A 12929-nucleotide genomic window follows, 5' to 3' on the forward strand; every position below is an offset into this window, starting at 1 on the left:
AGCTAAGAACCAGAACTGTTCCAGGAGAAAGTTGGCCTCAGTTTCTGGCAAAGAGCTAAAGAAACAAATTAGTATTCTCTCAAAAATTTTCAGCCTCGGGGCTGCACCCATGTGGTGGTGGTGGTGGTGGGGGAGTATGGAGAATTATGGGGAGAAGCTGAGTATACTGATCTCAAAACAAAGCCAAAGCTGTAGGTGGGACCTGACTTGTCTCAGGAATGCAATGTTTGACTCAATCTGGCACTTACCAATAATGCAATCGGGCTTGCTTTGAAAAATATGTACTGTTACATACATGATTATCACTGCAGACAAGCATACAACTAACACGCAGTGATGTAGTTCTCTGCTACGTGACGGGAGGGAAGACAGAACAGAGGAGTGGGGAGAAAAACAAACTACTGTGGGCTTCAAAGACAGAAAACCTGGGTTTAAATGTTGGCTTCTTTTGGTATGAACTCATACAAGTTAAAAAACTTTTTGTACCTAACTATTTCCCTGTGTCAACATAGACAATATTAGTAACTAATATTACTATCTACTTCATAAAATTATTGGGAAGAATAAATATATAAATTATTTAGGATACAAACTGGCCATATTAAGTATCAGTTTCCTAATTCATAAAATGAAGACAAAATTTATAACTTCACAAGTTGTTAGATGAATTTAGTACATTATACCTATAAAATATTTAACACATGATAATTTTATTAATATCTGACATTTTCATTAAACTATAGGTAGATACTAAATATTTTTTTTTGTTTTGCTTTGCTTTTGTTTTTATGGGTTTTTTTTGTTTGTTTGTTTTTCAAGACAGGGTTTCCGCTGTCCTGGAACTAGCTCTTGTAGACCAGGCTGGCCTCGAACTAAAGGAGATCCACCTGCCTCTGCCTCTAGAGTGCTGGGATTAAAGGCATGTGCCACCACCACCCGGCACCAAAGATATTTTTTAAACATAAGAAAAATACTTCGTAACAGAATGTAACCAAAAACACTGTGAAAGTCGTTACTCTCATGTTAGTGTTGAGCATATTTACTAGGAAACCATGAGTAATAGCCACACACAGCCATTTCCCAACAGGTAAAATACATCGGAATGACTCCATCTCTTAGCTCTTCCAAAGACCTAAATCCATCTTGAGATTTGCAGGCAATATGGATGGACCTAGAAAACATCATATTGAGTGAGATAATCCAGACCCAGAAAGACATGTATGTATTCACTCATAAGTGGCTTTTAGACACAAAGTAAAGAAAAAACCGGCCTACAATTCAAAATCCCAGAGAGCCTAGACAACAGTGAGAACCCTAGAAGAGACACGCATGGATCTAATCTACATTGGAAGTAGAAAAAGACAAGATCTCCTGAGTAAACTGGGAGTATGAGGATCATGGGAGAGGGTAGAAGAGGAGAGAAAGGAAGGGAGGGTGCTATGATCTGCTGGTCTGGTATTGTCACCTGGGTACCCTGTCCCTTTAAGAAACAACCCCACCCTCTCCCAATCCCTCCCCTTCCACTGAGGCAAGAGGATTTCAGGCTTCCTCCTGCCTATGCTCTCTCTCTTTTTGTCTCTCTCCTAAAGAGGTAACTTCTGCTCTTGCTCTCTCTCTCTGTCTCCCCCCTTCTCACTTCTTCCCCCTTCTCCCCTTTCCCCTTTCCCCTCCCCCATAACCCACTAAATAAACTCTATACCCAAACTCTCTCTGCAGGCATATCTTTCTGTCTCTCACCTGCTGTGTGGTCTCTCACCCACCAAGGTGACCCGCCAAAGCCTCAGGGGACTGACTCACTGAGGCACTGGGAAACCACTGAGGCCTCTGGCCACCCACCACTACCCCTCGTGGGACCTCGTGGGACAAGCCTCCTCCCCCCTTACATCTTTAAAAAAGAGTAACAGAGGGGAGTGGAGAAAAATATATAGCTCAATAAAAGCAACTTAAAAAAAATAAAAGTTCAAAGACCAAAAAATAACAGTAATAAATTAGACTAGAAAAAGGAGAAAAAGAAAAAACCACAGCAATTTTGAACTAATGCTCCTTTTAAAACTCATTTACTGAAAAAGAGAGTAAATACAATAGCATACAGACAACAATCAAAAAAGCAAAGGCAACAATGGGGAAGTGTCCACACAGGTTGTCACAAGAAAACAGCTGACAAAGCTACATGAAAATCAGTGTCTCAGTGGCTGGGGTCATAGAAAATAGTAGATAAATCACCTTTCAACATGAGAAATGATTTTTATATTGAAACAAGAAAAAATAACACCGCATGAATGACAGTTATCTTTGAGGTAAGCTTCCCTTAGCTAAAGCCATTCAAACTGGAATCTTTTCAAGCTTTAATTCTTATCCTCAAGCTAAGGAATAGAACACCTTACTATTGAGGACTCATTCCTGAGAGCCTGGCCTGGGTCACTCATGGCACAGGCTGAGCTGGGTCACTCTACTTTCTCCACCTAAAAGAAGGATGAGATATACAAAGGCTCAAACAAAACGATGTCTCACTGGACACTTCTAAGGGATTCCTGGCCAACAGGAAAGAAAGACGCAAGGCTTTTATGGAGAAGTAACACGTGTGCCCGTTTCTATCCCAAAAGAAGGTGAGCTAGAGTTTAAAACAACACCTGTAAATCCTTCTGGTCCTTTACCAGGGATATCAATCATGCATCTGTCCAGATAACATTATCTAGAAATATGAGAACCACATGTTGATTTTAAATTCTCTAGAACACACAATAAAAAACAAGAATAATTACATTAATATTGCTCATTTAACACAATACTCAAAATACTTTTGACACGCTGTCTTAGTTAGAGTTTCCACTGCTTCGAGGAAACACCAGAACCAAAAAGCAAGTTGGGGAGGAAACGGTTCATTTGGCTTACACTTCCACATTGCTGTTCATCACTGAAGGAAGTCAGGACAAAAACTCAAATAGGGCAGGATCCTTGTTAGCAAACAGCCTTGACATAAATACCTCTTGCCAGGGTAGGGAAGATTTAGAAATATAGTAAAGAATACGAAGATACCCTTAAGAATAATAAAACAAAAAACATATAGAATAGTACTGGGAGGGTGTTCCAGTGAATACTGAAATCGCATGCGTGTTTAATTTCCAATTGTTTTAAATATCCCTGGCCCCAAAAGGTAGGAGTAAGACAAAAAACTGCATTCACATGATACAAGAAAATGAACAGACCAGTTGAAGGCCGCGGGCTACATCCATAGTTAAACATTCTATTGCTAGAACAAAACAAGTCACACTCATACCCTAGACCAAAACATTCTGTAGGCAAACCACTTTCTGGGTGGAATTCAACGCTATCTCCTTAAAGGAACTGGAACTTAGTTGGCTCCTTAGACTTCTTTGGAGTAGAAACATACCTGCTTCTCTATTCCTGAAATACAAGGCTATTAGCCACACCTGTGGACAACAACCTTGCGAAAGCACAACTTCCTGATCTAAATCTAGGTGGGACCTTTGTTTGAGGTAGAAACATAATAACATGGAAGGAATAGAGGTAAATTCCAACTCTCTGACCTTTGGTCATTGTGAAAACAGGCTCACAATTTTGGGCCTCCACAAATCCTGGAGGCAGGAGGTGATGCAGAGGCCATTGAGGGAAATTGCTTATTAGCTTTGCCTCCTCTTGCTTGCTCAGACTGCTTTCTCTTTCTTTCTCTTTCTTTCTTTCTTTCTTTCTTTCTTTCTTTCTTTCTTTCTTTCTTTCTTTCTTTCTTTCTTTCTTCTCTCTCTCCCTCCCTCCCTCCCTCCCTCCCTCCCTCCCTCCCTCCCTCCCTCCCTCCCTCTCTCTCTCTCTCTCTCTCTCTCTCAACACTGCTTGGCCCATTAGCTCTAACTTCTTTATAAAACCCAGCATCAGCAGCCCAGGGACGGCATCACCTACCATAGGCTGGGCCCTACCCCACTGATCACTAATTGAGAAAATGCCTTCCAGGTGGATCTCAAGGAGGCATTTCCTCAGTTTAGGCTCCTTCCTCTCTGATGACTCTAGCTTGTCAGGTTGACACACAAAACCAGCCAGTACACACAGTCAATATAATACTTATTGCTGAACTGTTTTATCTTTTCATATGAAATTTTTGATCCCCACAGTGTATTGTATATTCACTATAATATACTTCAGTTTGAACTAGCCGAATTGAAATGTTCCACAGTCACACGTGGCACATAGGTATCTGTGCTGATCTGTCCTTGTCAGCTTGATACAACCTAGACACGTCTGAGATAGAGAATCTGAGTCGAGGAAATGTCTCCATCAGATTGGCCTGTGGGCATGTCTGTGGGGGCATTTTCATGCTTTCTGATTAATGTGGGAGCCGAAGGTAACTGTGGGCAGTGCCATCCTGGGCAGGTAGTCCTGGGAAATATAAGCAAGGTAGCTGAACATGAGGCTGAAAGCAAACCAGTGTGGCATTCTTCTATGGTTCTTGCCTCGGCTCCAGTTTGAGTTTCTGCCCTGACTTCCTTCAGTGATAGACTGTGATCCAGACACATAAGTCAAATAAACCCTTTCCTCCCCAAGTTGCTTTTAGGTCATGGTATTCATTATAGCATTAGAAAGGAAACTAATAGGGTGTCATATCAGATGGCAAAGTCTAGAATCCAAGTTCCCAGGATTCAGAGATGTGGGATGTTTGTTTACAGAGGTAACTGTGATACAGACATAGATATAGATGTACACACACACACACACACACACACACACACATATATATATATATATAAATGATTTCTGTGACAAAAAATATAATTACAATACTAGGACTATGAATAAAAACTATGACTATACTGAATTCAACTCTAGCCCAAATGACAATTTTGGAACATAAAATTAGTAGAAATTCCTAAACAGGTGCATACTTTCAAATATATTATGTATTTTACTATCAGTAGACAATTTTCTTCTATTATTATTTTAAAATTATTTTTGTTTGTTTTGCTTCCTTGAGACAGGGTCTTGAAATGTAGCTCAGGCTAGCCTTAAGCTTGTGAGCCTCTTGCCTAAATGCTAGGCTTACAAGCTAGTGGTACCACACCTGACTTAAAATGATATCCTTCTACAGAAAGCAGACCAAAATGCTATTAAATTCCTTTAATAAGTCAAATAAATTGTAGCTTTCTCTCTGTAATGAATGAACTCTGTATTCATCAAACATGCAATATTTACAAATTCCACTAGTACTCACACACAAATAAGTGTTCTGTTTTGTTCGTGCCATATTTGGTAAAGGAATATGTCAAATGTAGCTTCAAATACTCCATAAAAGTTAACTATATTCATTATTTTAAAATGTTTGACTCCCAGGAGTAATGGGATTATTTATATATATATGAAACAGGGCCCAGCCGCAACGGATAGTAACGAAAGTTGAGGGGAGGAGCTTACTTTCTCTGCTAAGAGCTCTCGGATCTTGCTTGCTTGGACTCGAAATTTCATGAGCTGAGACTCCAGAGCTACGCATCGTTCTCTCCAATCTACGGGTCCTTCTGATTCAGAGAGCTCTGCCATGCTTCTTCTAAAAAGAAAGAAAGCAAACAGTCAAACAACACATACACATTAGCATTGAAGATAATACAAAAAAATGACTCAATGCTCAATTGAATGCCATCTACAGACAAGTTTTAAATTCTAAGATAAGGCCAGCACTTGCTAGAATTTGTAGAACTTAATGGCAGACAAGAAGCCAGGGCTGGAAGTCACACCCAGATGCTTAATTTTCTGACTCAGTTTACCTATGCTAAAAGAAAGGCGGATGTTAACAATCACAAGCTTTATGGACATAAGAGGGGTAGATGAAATAATCCTGCTGCCAATAGAACTTTGAACTACACAATAGCACAGCCCAGGCAGACTACTGTATTTTTAATTCTTCCCAATTGGTAGGACTTTAAAAGCCTATCACTCATAATTCACACTTTTAAATACGCAGATGTACCACTATGTGTTGATAATATGACAAGATAACATATGAAAATACCATATCTGTGCCAAAGATACGCACTAAAATAATCACTTGGTACCGTCTGGATTCATCTGGGTGCAGGCTAAGTCTCTCAAGCCAGAAAGCCTCTGGCTAATTTAACCCGCGAAGTTATTAGAAGCCTGACAAGCACAATTTCATTTGGGGTAAGAAGAGAAAATAGATAAAGATGCAATTTGATTTCATCTACAATTTAGCAAATCTGGACTCAGGGGGAAGCTTCCCTGAAGGGAAGGCAGCTCCAGGCTAGGAAGTCTGACTTGGAAGTCTACGGGGGGCTACTTGATTTAAGAAGTATGGTCACTTCTGGCTCTGAGATTCATGAAAATAGTTTTAAATGTTTGTTAATGTGCTGTTGGCCTAATTGTATTTCTGAGTGACCTTTTCTATGAATTGATGAAATTGGTGTTAAGAACGGATTTTCAGAAGGAACCAGGGCCCCGTGGAGAACACCTGATGATAAATCTCAGAACTGCCAAGATTCAGCGGTTGAAGTGCATAATAGTATTCTTTTGTTTTCTAAAAGAAAAAAAAAAGACAAAATGTCCCCCCAAATTTACTGTAATATATCCCATTTCTTAAACATATGCCAATTTTTTAAAAAAAAATAGCATGGTAGAAGCTTCCTCTATAATCCTAGCAGTTAGCAGGTTGAGGCAGGAAGATTAGGGTACATTCAAGGCCCTCCTGGACTACACAGCAGGTCCAGGCTCCAGGTAAGCCAAGACTACATAGTTAGACCATCTCAAAAGAAAACAGACAACCAAACAAAAACCGTGCGAGCTACTAAAGACTCAATTTTCCTTAAACACAAAAAGAAGTGATTTGTGCTTAAGACACTTTTCCCTTTAATACTGGAATTATCACTCCATAATTAGAAACAAACAAATAGAAAAGAATTATTCTAAAAAGGGAGCAATTTTTTGTTACAATCACCCCAACCACTGCAAATCTTTCAGACACCCCTACATCCTGGCCATACACAGCAGAAACATCACTGAAGAGCTGGCAAGAATTCTTCTATTTTTTTTAAAAAATAAACCTTCTTTACTTTTGTAATATTAAAACATGCCTGATGATGGATATTTTTAATTTAATTTTTTTATTGATTTTGTTGAGCTCTACATTTTTCTCTGCTCCCCTCCCTGCCTCTTCCCTCCCTTTCAACCCTCTCCCATCATCCCCATGCTCCCATTTTACTCAGGAGATTTTGTCTTTTTCTACTTCCCATGTAGATTAGATCCATGTATGTCTCTCTTAGGGTCCTCTTTGTTGTCTAGGTTCTCTGGGATTGTGATTTGTAGGCTGGTTTTCTTTGCTTTATGTCTAAAATCTACTTATGAGTGAGTACATATGATATTTGTCTTTCTGGGTCTGGGTTACCTCCCTCAAAATGATGTTTTCTAGATCCATTCATTTGCCTGCAAATTTCAAGATGGCATTAGTTTTTTCTGCTGTGTAGTACTCTATTGTGTGAATGTACCACATTTTCCTTATCCATTCAAGAATTCACCTATTTTTATAGAATCCTGACCCTACTTATTTCTGTTTTTTGTTGTTGCTTTTTAAAAATATTACTTTAGTGAACATTTTCATTTACTATTTTAATGTTTCATCTTGATCACAAACTTCAGCGTTCTACTGTCACTGCACCCATCTGTTAGCTGTAGAGGGGCTACAGGGAAAGATAATACATGTAATGTTTTTTAAATTTTTAAAAACTAATAAAATAGGCATTCCTAATTCTTTTTGTTGTTGCTGTTTTATTTTTGTTGTTTTCTAGAGCCAGGGTTTCTCTGTGTAGCCCAGCTGTCCTGGAGTTTGCTCTGTAGATCAAGCTGCCTTGAACTCACAGAGATCCACCTGCCTTTGCCCCCTGAGTACTGGGATTAAAGGCGTGCACCACTACTGCCTACTGACATTCTTAATTCTTAAACCATTCAAGCAACTATGCAGAAAAATAGAGACAGTGTTCTACCTCAAGCAATATAATCTCTTTCATGTCAGGTAAGTTTTCCTCTATAGTTAAAATAACATTTATGCCCCAGTGTAAAAGGTATTTGCCTTGGTCACCTTGACTTGTTGGAATCTGAACTTTATACATGGTAGTCAAGTGCTTTGCCAATAACTTACATTCCTAGCCTGTAGTTTAAAAAATAGCATAAATAGTACATTAACGCTTTCCAACAAATGAAAATAAGCCAAGGCTGTCACATGAATAGAATAAAGAACCTCCCCGCTCCCCCAAAAAAAGATCATCATCAACAACACAGAAATAAGTCTGACAAAACCTAACATCTCTTCAGAAGAAAGGCATTCAATACATCAGCGAGGGAAAGGAAGTCCTTCACCCTGGTAAGGGACGGCTCCCAAAGCCGGCAGCCGGGAACATACACACCCAGGCTTCCCCCAAACCAACAAGAGACAAAGCTGCCTGCTCTCACTACTCCTGCTCTACACTAGGAGATGTAGCCAAGGCAAAAATAAAATAGCAAGTTTCTAGATTTAAAAAGGAATCAAGATGATTTGCAGAGGATGTGATCATGTACATAGAAAATTTTAAGAAAAATGCACGCATGCGCACACACTCTCACACGCGGTCTAGTAGAACGAGTAAGTAAGATTTCAAGAAGCAACCAATATGCAAAAATCAAGTTCTATACACCCCGCAAAGAAAAACCCCAAAGTAAATAAAATAGTCATGAAAGCAGACAATGAATAAAACATTTTGGAATAAGCTTACCCTAACAAGGATTTGTACTTTGAAAACTAGACACTCTCAAGCAAAGACATCAAGCCTAAATCAGTGAGGAAATGGCAGGTTCATGGGCTGCAATCTGTTCAGATGGCCAAACTTGCAAATGGATAAGCAATGCAATAACTGTGAATATTCCAACTGATTTTTTTTTGCCAGAAATTGGTAAATTGATCCTAAAATTCACCTAGAAAGTTTAAGGGACCAAAGATAACCAGACAATCTTAAAAAGTTTAAGGCGTCACATACTCAACCTTCAAAGCTCAATACAAAGCCACAGTGCCCAAGACAAGTGAAGAAAGATATCAGCAGATAAAGTTGGGCACAGAAACGCAACCTCATGCTGACAATGAATTCATTTTTAACAAGGGTACCAAGACCATTCAACATGGAAGGTAATAGTACCTTCAACAAACGATGTGGTGCAACTGATAACCGTATTCAATAGAATGAATGTAGTCCCCACCCTCATCCCAGACAAACAAATCAGCAGAAGATGTATCAAAGCTCTAAAAATCAGAAAACAGATAAATGAAACCTCATGAAAATTTAAGAATTAAGAGCCTGGAAGGCAGTGGTTCTCAACCTTCCTAATTCTACGACCCTTTATGAAGACAGTTCCTCATGTTGTGTTAACCCCCACCATAAAATTATTTCGTTTCTTCCTCACAACTGTAATTTTGCTAGTTATGAATCATAATGTAAACATCTGATATGCAGGATATCTGGTGTGTGACCCTCAGAGGGGTCACAACCCACAGGTTGAGAACCACCACTCTTAGGACACTCGGAGGAACTTTGTAAAGGCCTACAAAAGAGCAGGAAAAGATCTGAAAGTCAAGTATCTGACGAGAGACTTGTGTTCAGGATAAATAAATGATTCAAGCCACTCAATCAATAATAATAAAAAAACCCTGCCAGGCTTGAGGTAGTCCCACACCCAGGAGGAAGAGGCAGGAGGATCTCTGTGAGTTTGAGACTAGCCTAGTCTACAAAGTGAGTTCCAAGATAGCCAGGGCTATACACTGAGACCTTGTCTTGAAAACAAAACAAAAAAGAACAATCTAATTTAGAATGTAGGCAAAATTAGGGACTGAGAAGATGGCTTACCGGGCAAAGAGTTTGCTATGTAACCAGGAGAACCTGATTCAACCCTCAAACGAGAAAATATTTCCTTCAGATTGTCTGCAGGTTGATGAGTGGTGGGCCCAAGCCATGGGGTTGGGGTCCTGAGCTATATAAGAAACCAGGCTGAGCAAGCCATGGGGAGCAAACTGAGAAGCAGAATTCCTCAATGGCCTTTGCCTCAGTCCTGCCTCCAAGCTCCTGCCTTGGGTTCCTGTCCTGATTTCCCTCAATGATGGAATGTGTGATCTGAGCACTGCAGGCTGAAACAAACCCTTGTCTCTCCAAATTGCTTTTGACTGTGGTGTTTTATCACAGCAACAGAAGCAGACCCTAACTAAGACAAAGATTTGTACCGGAGCATGGACTACTGCTACGACCCATCTGGTCATGTTGTGTTTTAAGGACTGTGGAAGGAGTTCGAAACTTTAGGCTGGAAAAGCTACTGAGCCCTCAGAGCTCAGGGACCTGTTGTAGGGGGCATGGAGGATAAGAATGCTAAGGGTAGTAAGGCCAATGGAGGCCAGGCTTGTGAAGTTCCACAAGGAAGCCTGAGAGCACCTTAAAGACTTCGCTGGGGTCATTCCATACTTTGGAGTAAGAATCTGGGCAGCTGGAGCTGAAGAATCAGTTGTGGTTAAGAAGATACCAGAGCCACTAAAGGGAAACTTTTGCTTTCCTTGGACAATCAGTGATGGTTCGCTGAAGCTGAGAAACCCTCAGTGGTTAAGAGGGCAGCACACCAAAACTTTATGGGGCTATTTCCTCAGGGCAGCACGTGGAAGCTGTGGCCCAGAGAAGGCCAAGGCCGCATCTCAACTTGGTAACGTCGTCTAAAACGTCACCCAGGCGGTCCTGGTTCTTGAAGGCTTGGAGGGGTCATGGCGAGCAGCTGAGCCTTGGCACTGTGAGAGTTCAGGAGACGTCGCTGTGGAAGGTGCAGCCCCAGTTGCAGTAGAAGCCGGAAGTGTTCGTGGAGATGAGCTGAGTCTTGGCACCAGGCAGCAGGGTTGGAGTCCCTGAAGAGAGCCTAGGCTATTGGTGAAGCGACGGTTCACATCGCAACAGAATGTTGAAGATACCAGTACTCAGGGGCAACCACCAAGGAACAGCAGCAGCTGCGGAATGGAGCTGGCCCCAAGCCAGGAGACCTGCTTCCGGTGCTATGAATGACTACTGAAGCCCTTTGGAGGACAGAAGATCTTTAACATTAACAGCTGGACTTTGGTTTTCTTTGAGTGGAGTATCACTACGCTCTAGTTCTTCCCTCTGGGAGTAAGAAAGTATATGTTATCTTTTTTTTTTTTTTTTTTTTTTTTTACAGGTACCCACAGTTAAATTACTTCGGATTTTTTTGGAGAGACTTTGAATATTCGAAAGAGATTTTGGAATTTTAAATGTCGACATTATAAAAGCTGCGGGACTTTTAAAAGTTGGAACGCTTTATATTGTCATATTAATATTAACGTGGCATCTAGGGGACAACAAGAAAGGAAAGGTTATGGTTTAAAAGTGATGTGTTTTATGTCAAGTTGATAAGGTGTCAGTTGGGGTTTTTTTTTAATTTTTTAATTTTTTTGTCAAGTTGACAGATGCTAGAGTTTTCGGGAAAGTCAATGAGGACAAATGTCTCTATCTAGACAGCCTGTAGGTAAGTCTGTAGGGCACTGTCTTTACTAACGGTTGACATAGGTAAGAGAGGAGAGGTTACAGTTTAATAGTGATGTGGTTTAGTCAGCTTGACAAAAACCTGTGTGTCCAGCCCGTACAGAGCTGGGTCACCTCTGGACAGTTCCTGAATTGCGTAAGAAAGCAGGCTGAGCACAGCAGGAGGAGAAAAGCCAGGAGGCGATGCTCATTGTGGTCTCTGCTTTAGTTCTTGTCCTCCAGGTTCCTGCCCTGCTTGAGTTCCTGTCCAGATTTATGTGGATGATGGACTATTAACTGTAATCCGAAATAAACACTTTCCTCCCAAAATTGTTTTTGGTCATGGTAATTATCACAAAAAAAAAAAGAAAGCTAACTCGTATAAATACACACACGCTCATGCATACGCACACACGTGGGCACACTCGAAAACACTCACATGCGCATGTGCTCCTGAACGTGTGCATACACACACACAATAAGAATAGACACTTCTCCAAAGAAAATACATGAGTGGTCAATAAAAACACAAAAATTTCTCAGCATCGTTGACTACAAGAAAAAAAATCAACAAGTGAAAAATCAAAGTCATAATGACATTCCACTTCAGCCCAAATTAGTTCATTATAAACAATATAGAAATGAAAAGGAATGCGGACTAACAAGGATTGATGAGAACGTGCAGATGTGGAGCTCCTGCTACAAAAATGTCACAACTGCTTCGTAAGCAGTCAAACAGTTCCGCAGCTGTTTAAAGTTAACCTATGGTCCACAACTCCAGGTCACATATCCTACGAAATGTCCAGAACAGTTAAATCCAAAAGGAAGGAGAGCAGGTCAATGGTTGCCTAGGACTGTGAGGGGGTGGTTATGGAGACTGACTATTAAGAGGCCTAGAGATTTTTTGGGGGGCGGGAGGTAAAGAAAATATTCTAGAATTAGATAAGAGTGATAAATGCACAACCTTGCAAATATACCCAAATTCCCTGAGCTATATATACACTTTCAAAAGGTCAATTTTATGGTTTGTGAATTGTATCTCAATTAAAAAGTTGGCATACAAACAAAGGAAAGAATAGGTATATACTAAGACCACAGTTGCAGATTTAACTATTCATTATGAGTAGAATTGCCATTATGAGTAGAATTGCCAGGAATTCACCAATAACTCAAATAATAGAGAAGTAACTATTAACCTCAACTATGAAAAGTATGGTACATATCTCTTACCTAGAACTTTGCTACAAAAATTAAATAAGAAAATTAAAAGTTGAATAAATCTATGCTTCTTTAGTTGTAGGGGTTTTAGGCAGAAAAGCTTTAAGATTATCAAAAATGCATTTGACATCTTCAGTCCTCAATAATTATCACAGTAAAAGAATCTGAAAA

General features: G+C 40.1%; 1 protein-coding gene across 2 annotated transcripts in view; it reads right to left on the reverse strand.

Annotated features, from left to right (window-relative positions):
- Positions 1 to 12929, reverse strand: part of Plekhh2 (pleckstrin homology, MyTH4 and FERM domain containing H2) — a 108241-nt gene that overhangs the window by 93867 nt on the left and 1445 nt on the right. For both annotated transcript variants that reach the window (XM_087907295.1, XM_087907296.1), the window contains exon 2: positions 5419 to 5548. In XM_087907295.1, coding sequence (XP_087763421.1) covers positions 5419 to 5541 — 123 coding nt within the window. In that variant the 5' untranslated portion in view covers positions 5542 to 5548. The remainder of the gene's footprint in view (positions 1 to 5418; positions 5549 to 12929) is intronic.

This window comes from Myodes glareolus, chromosome 6 (genome assembly GCF_982192425.1).
Source record: "Myodes glareolus chromosome 6, mMyoGla1.1, whole genome shotgun sequence".
NCBI classification, from domain to species: Eukaryota; Metazoa; Chordata; class Mammalia; order Rodentia; family Cricetidae; genus Myodes; species Myodes glareolus.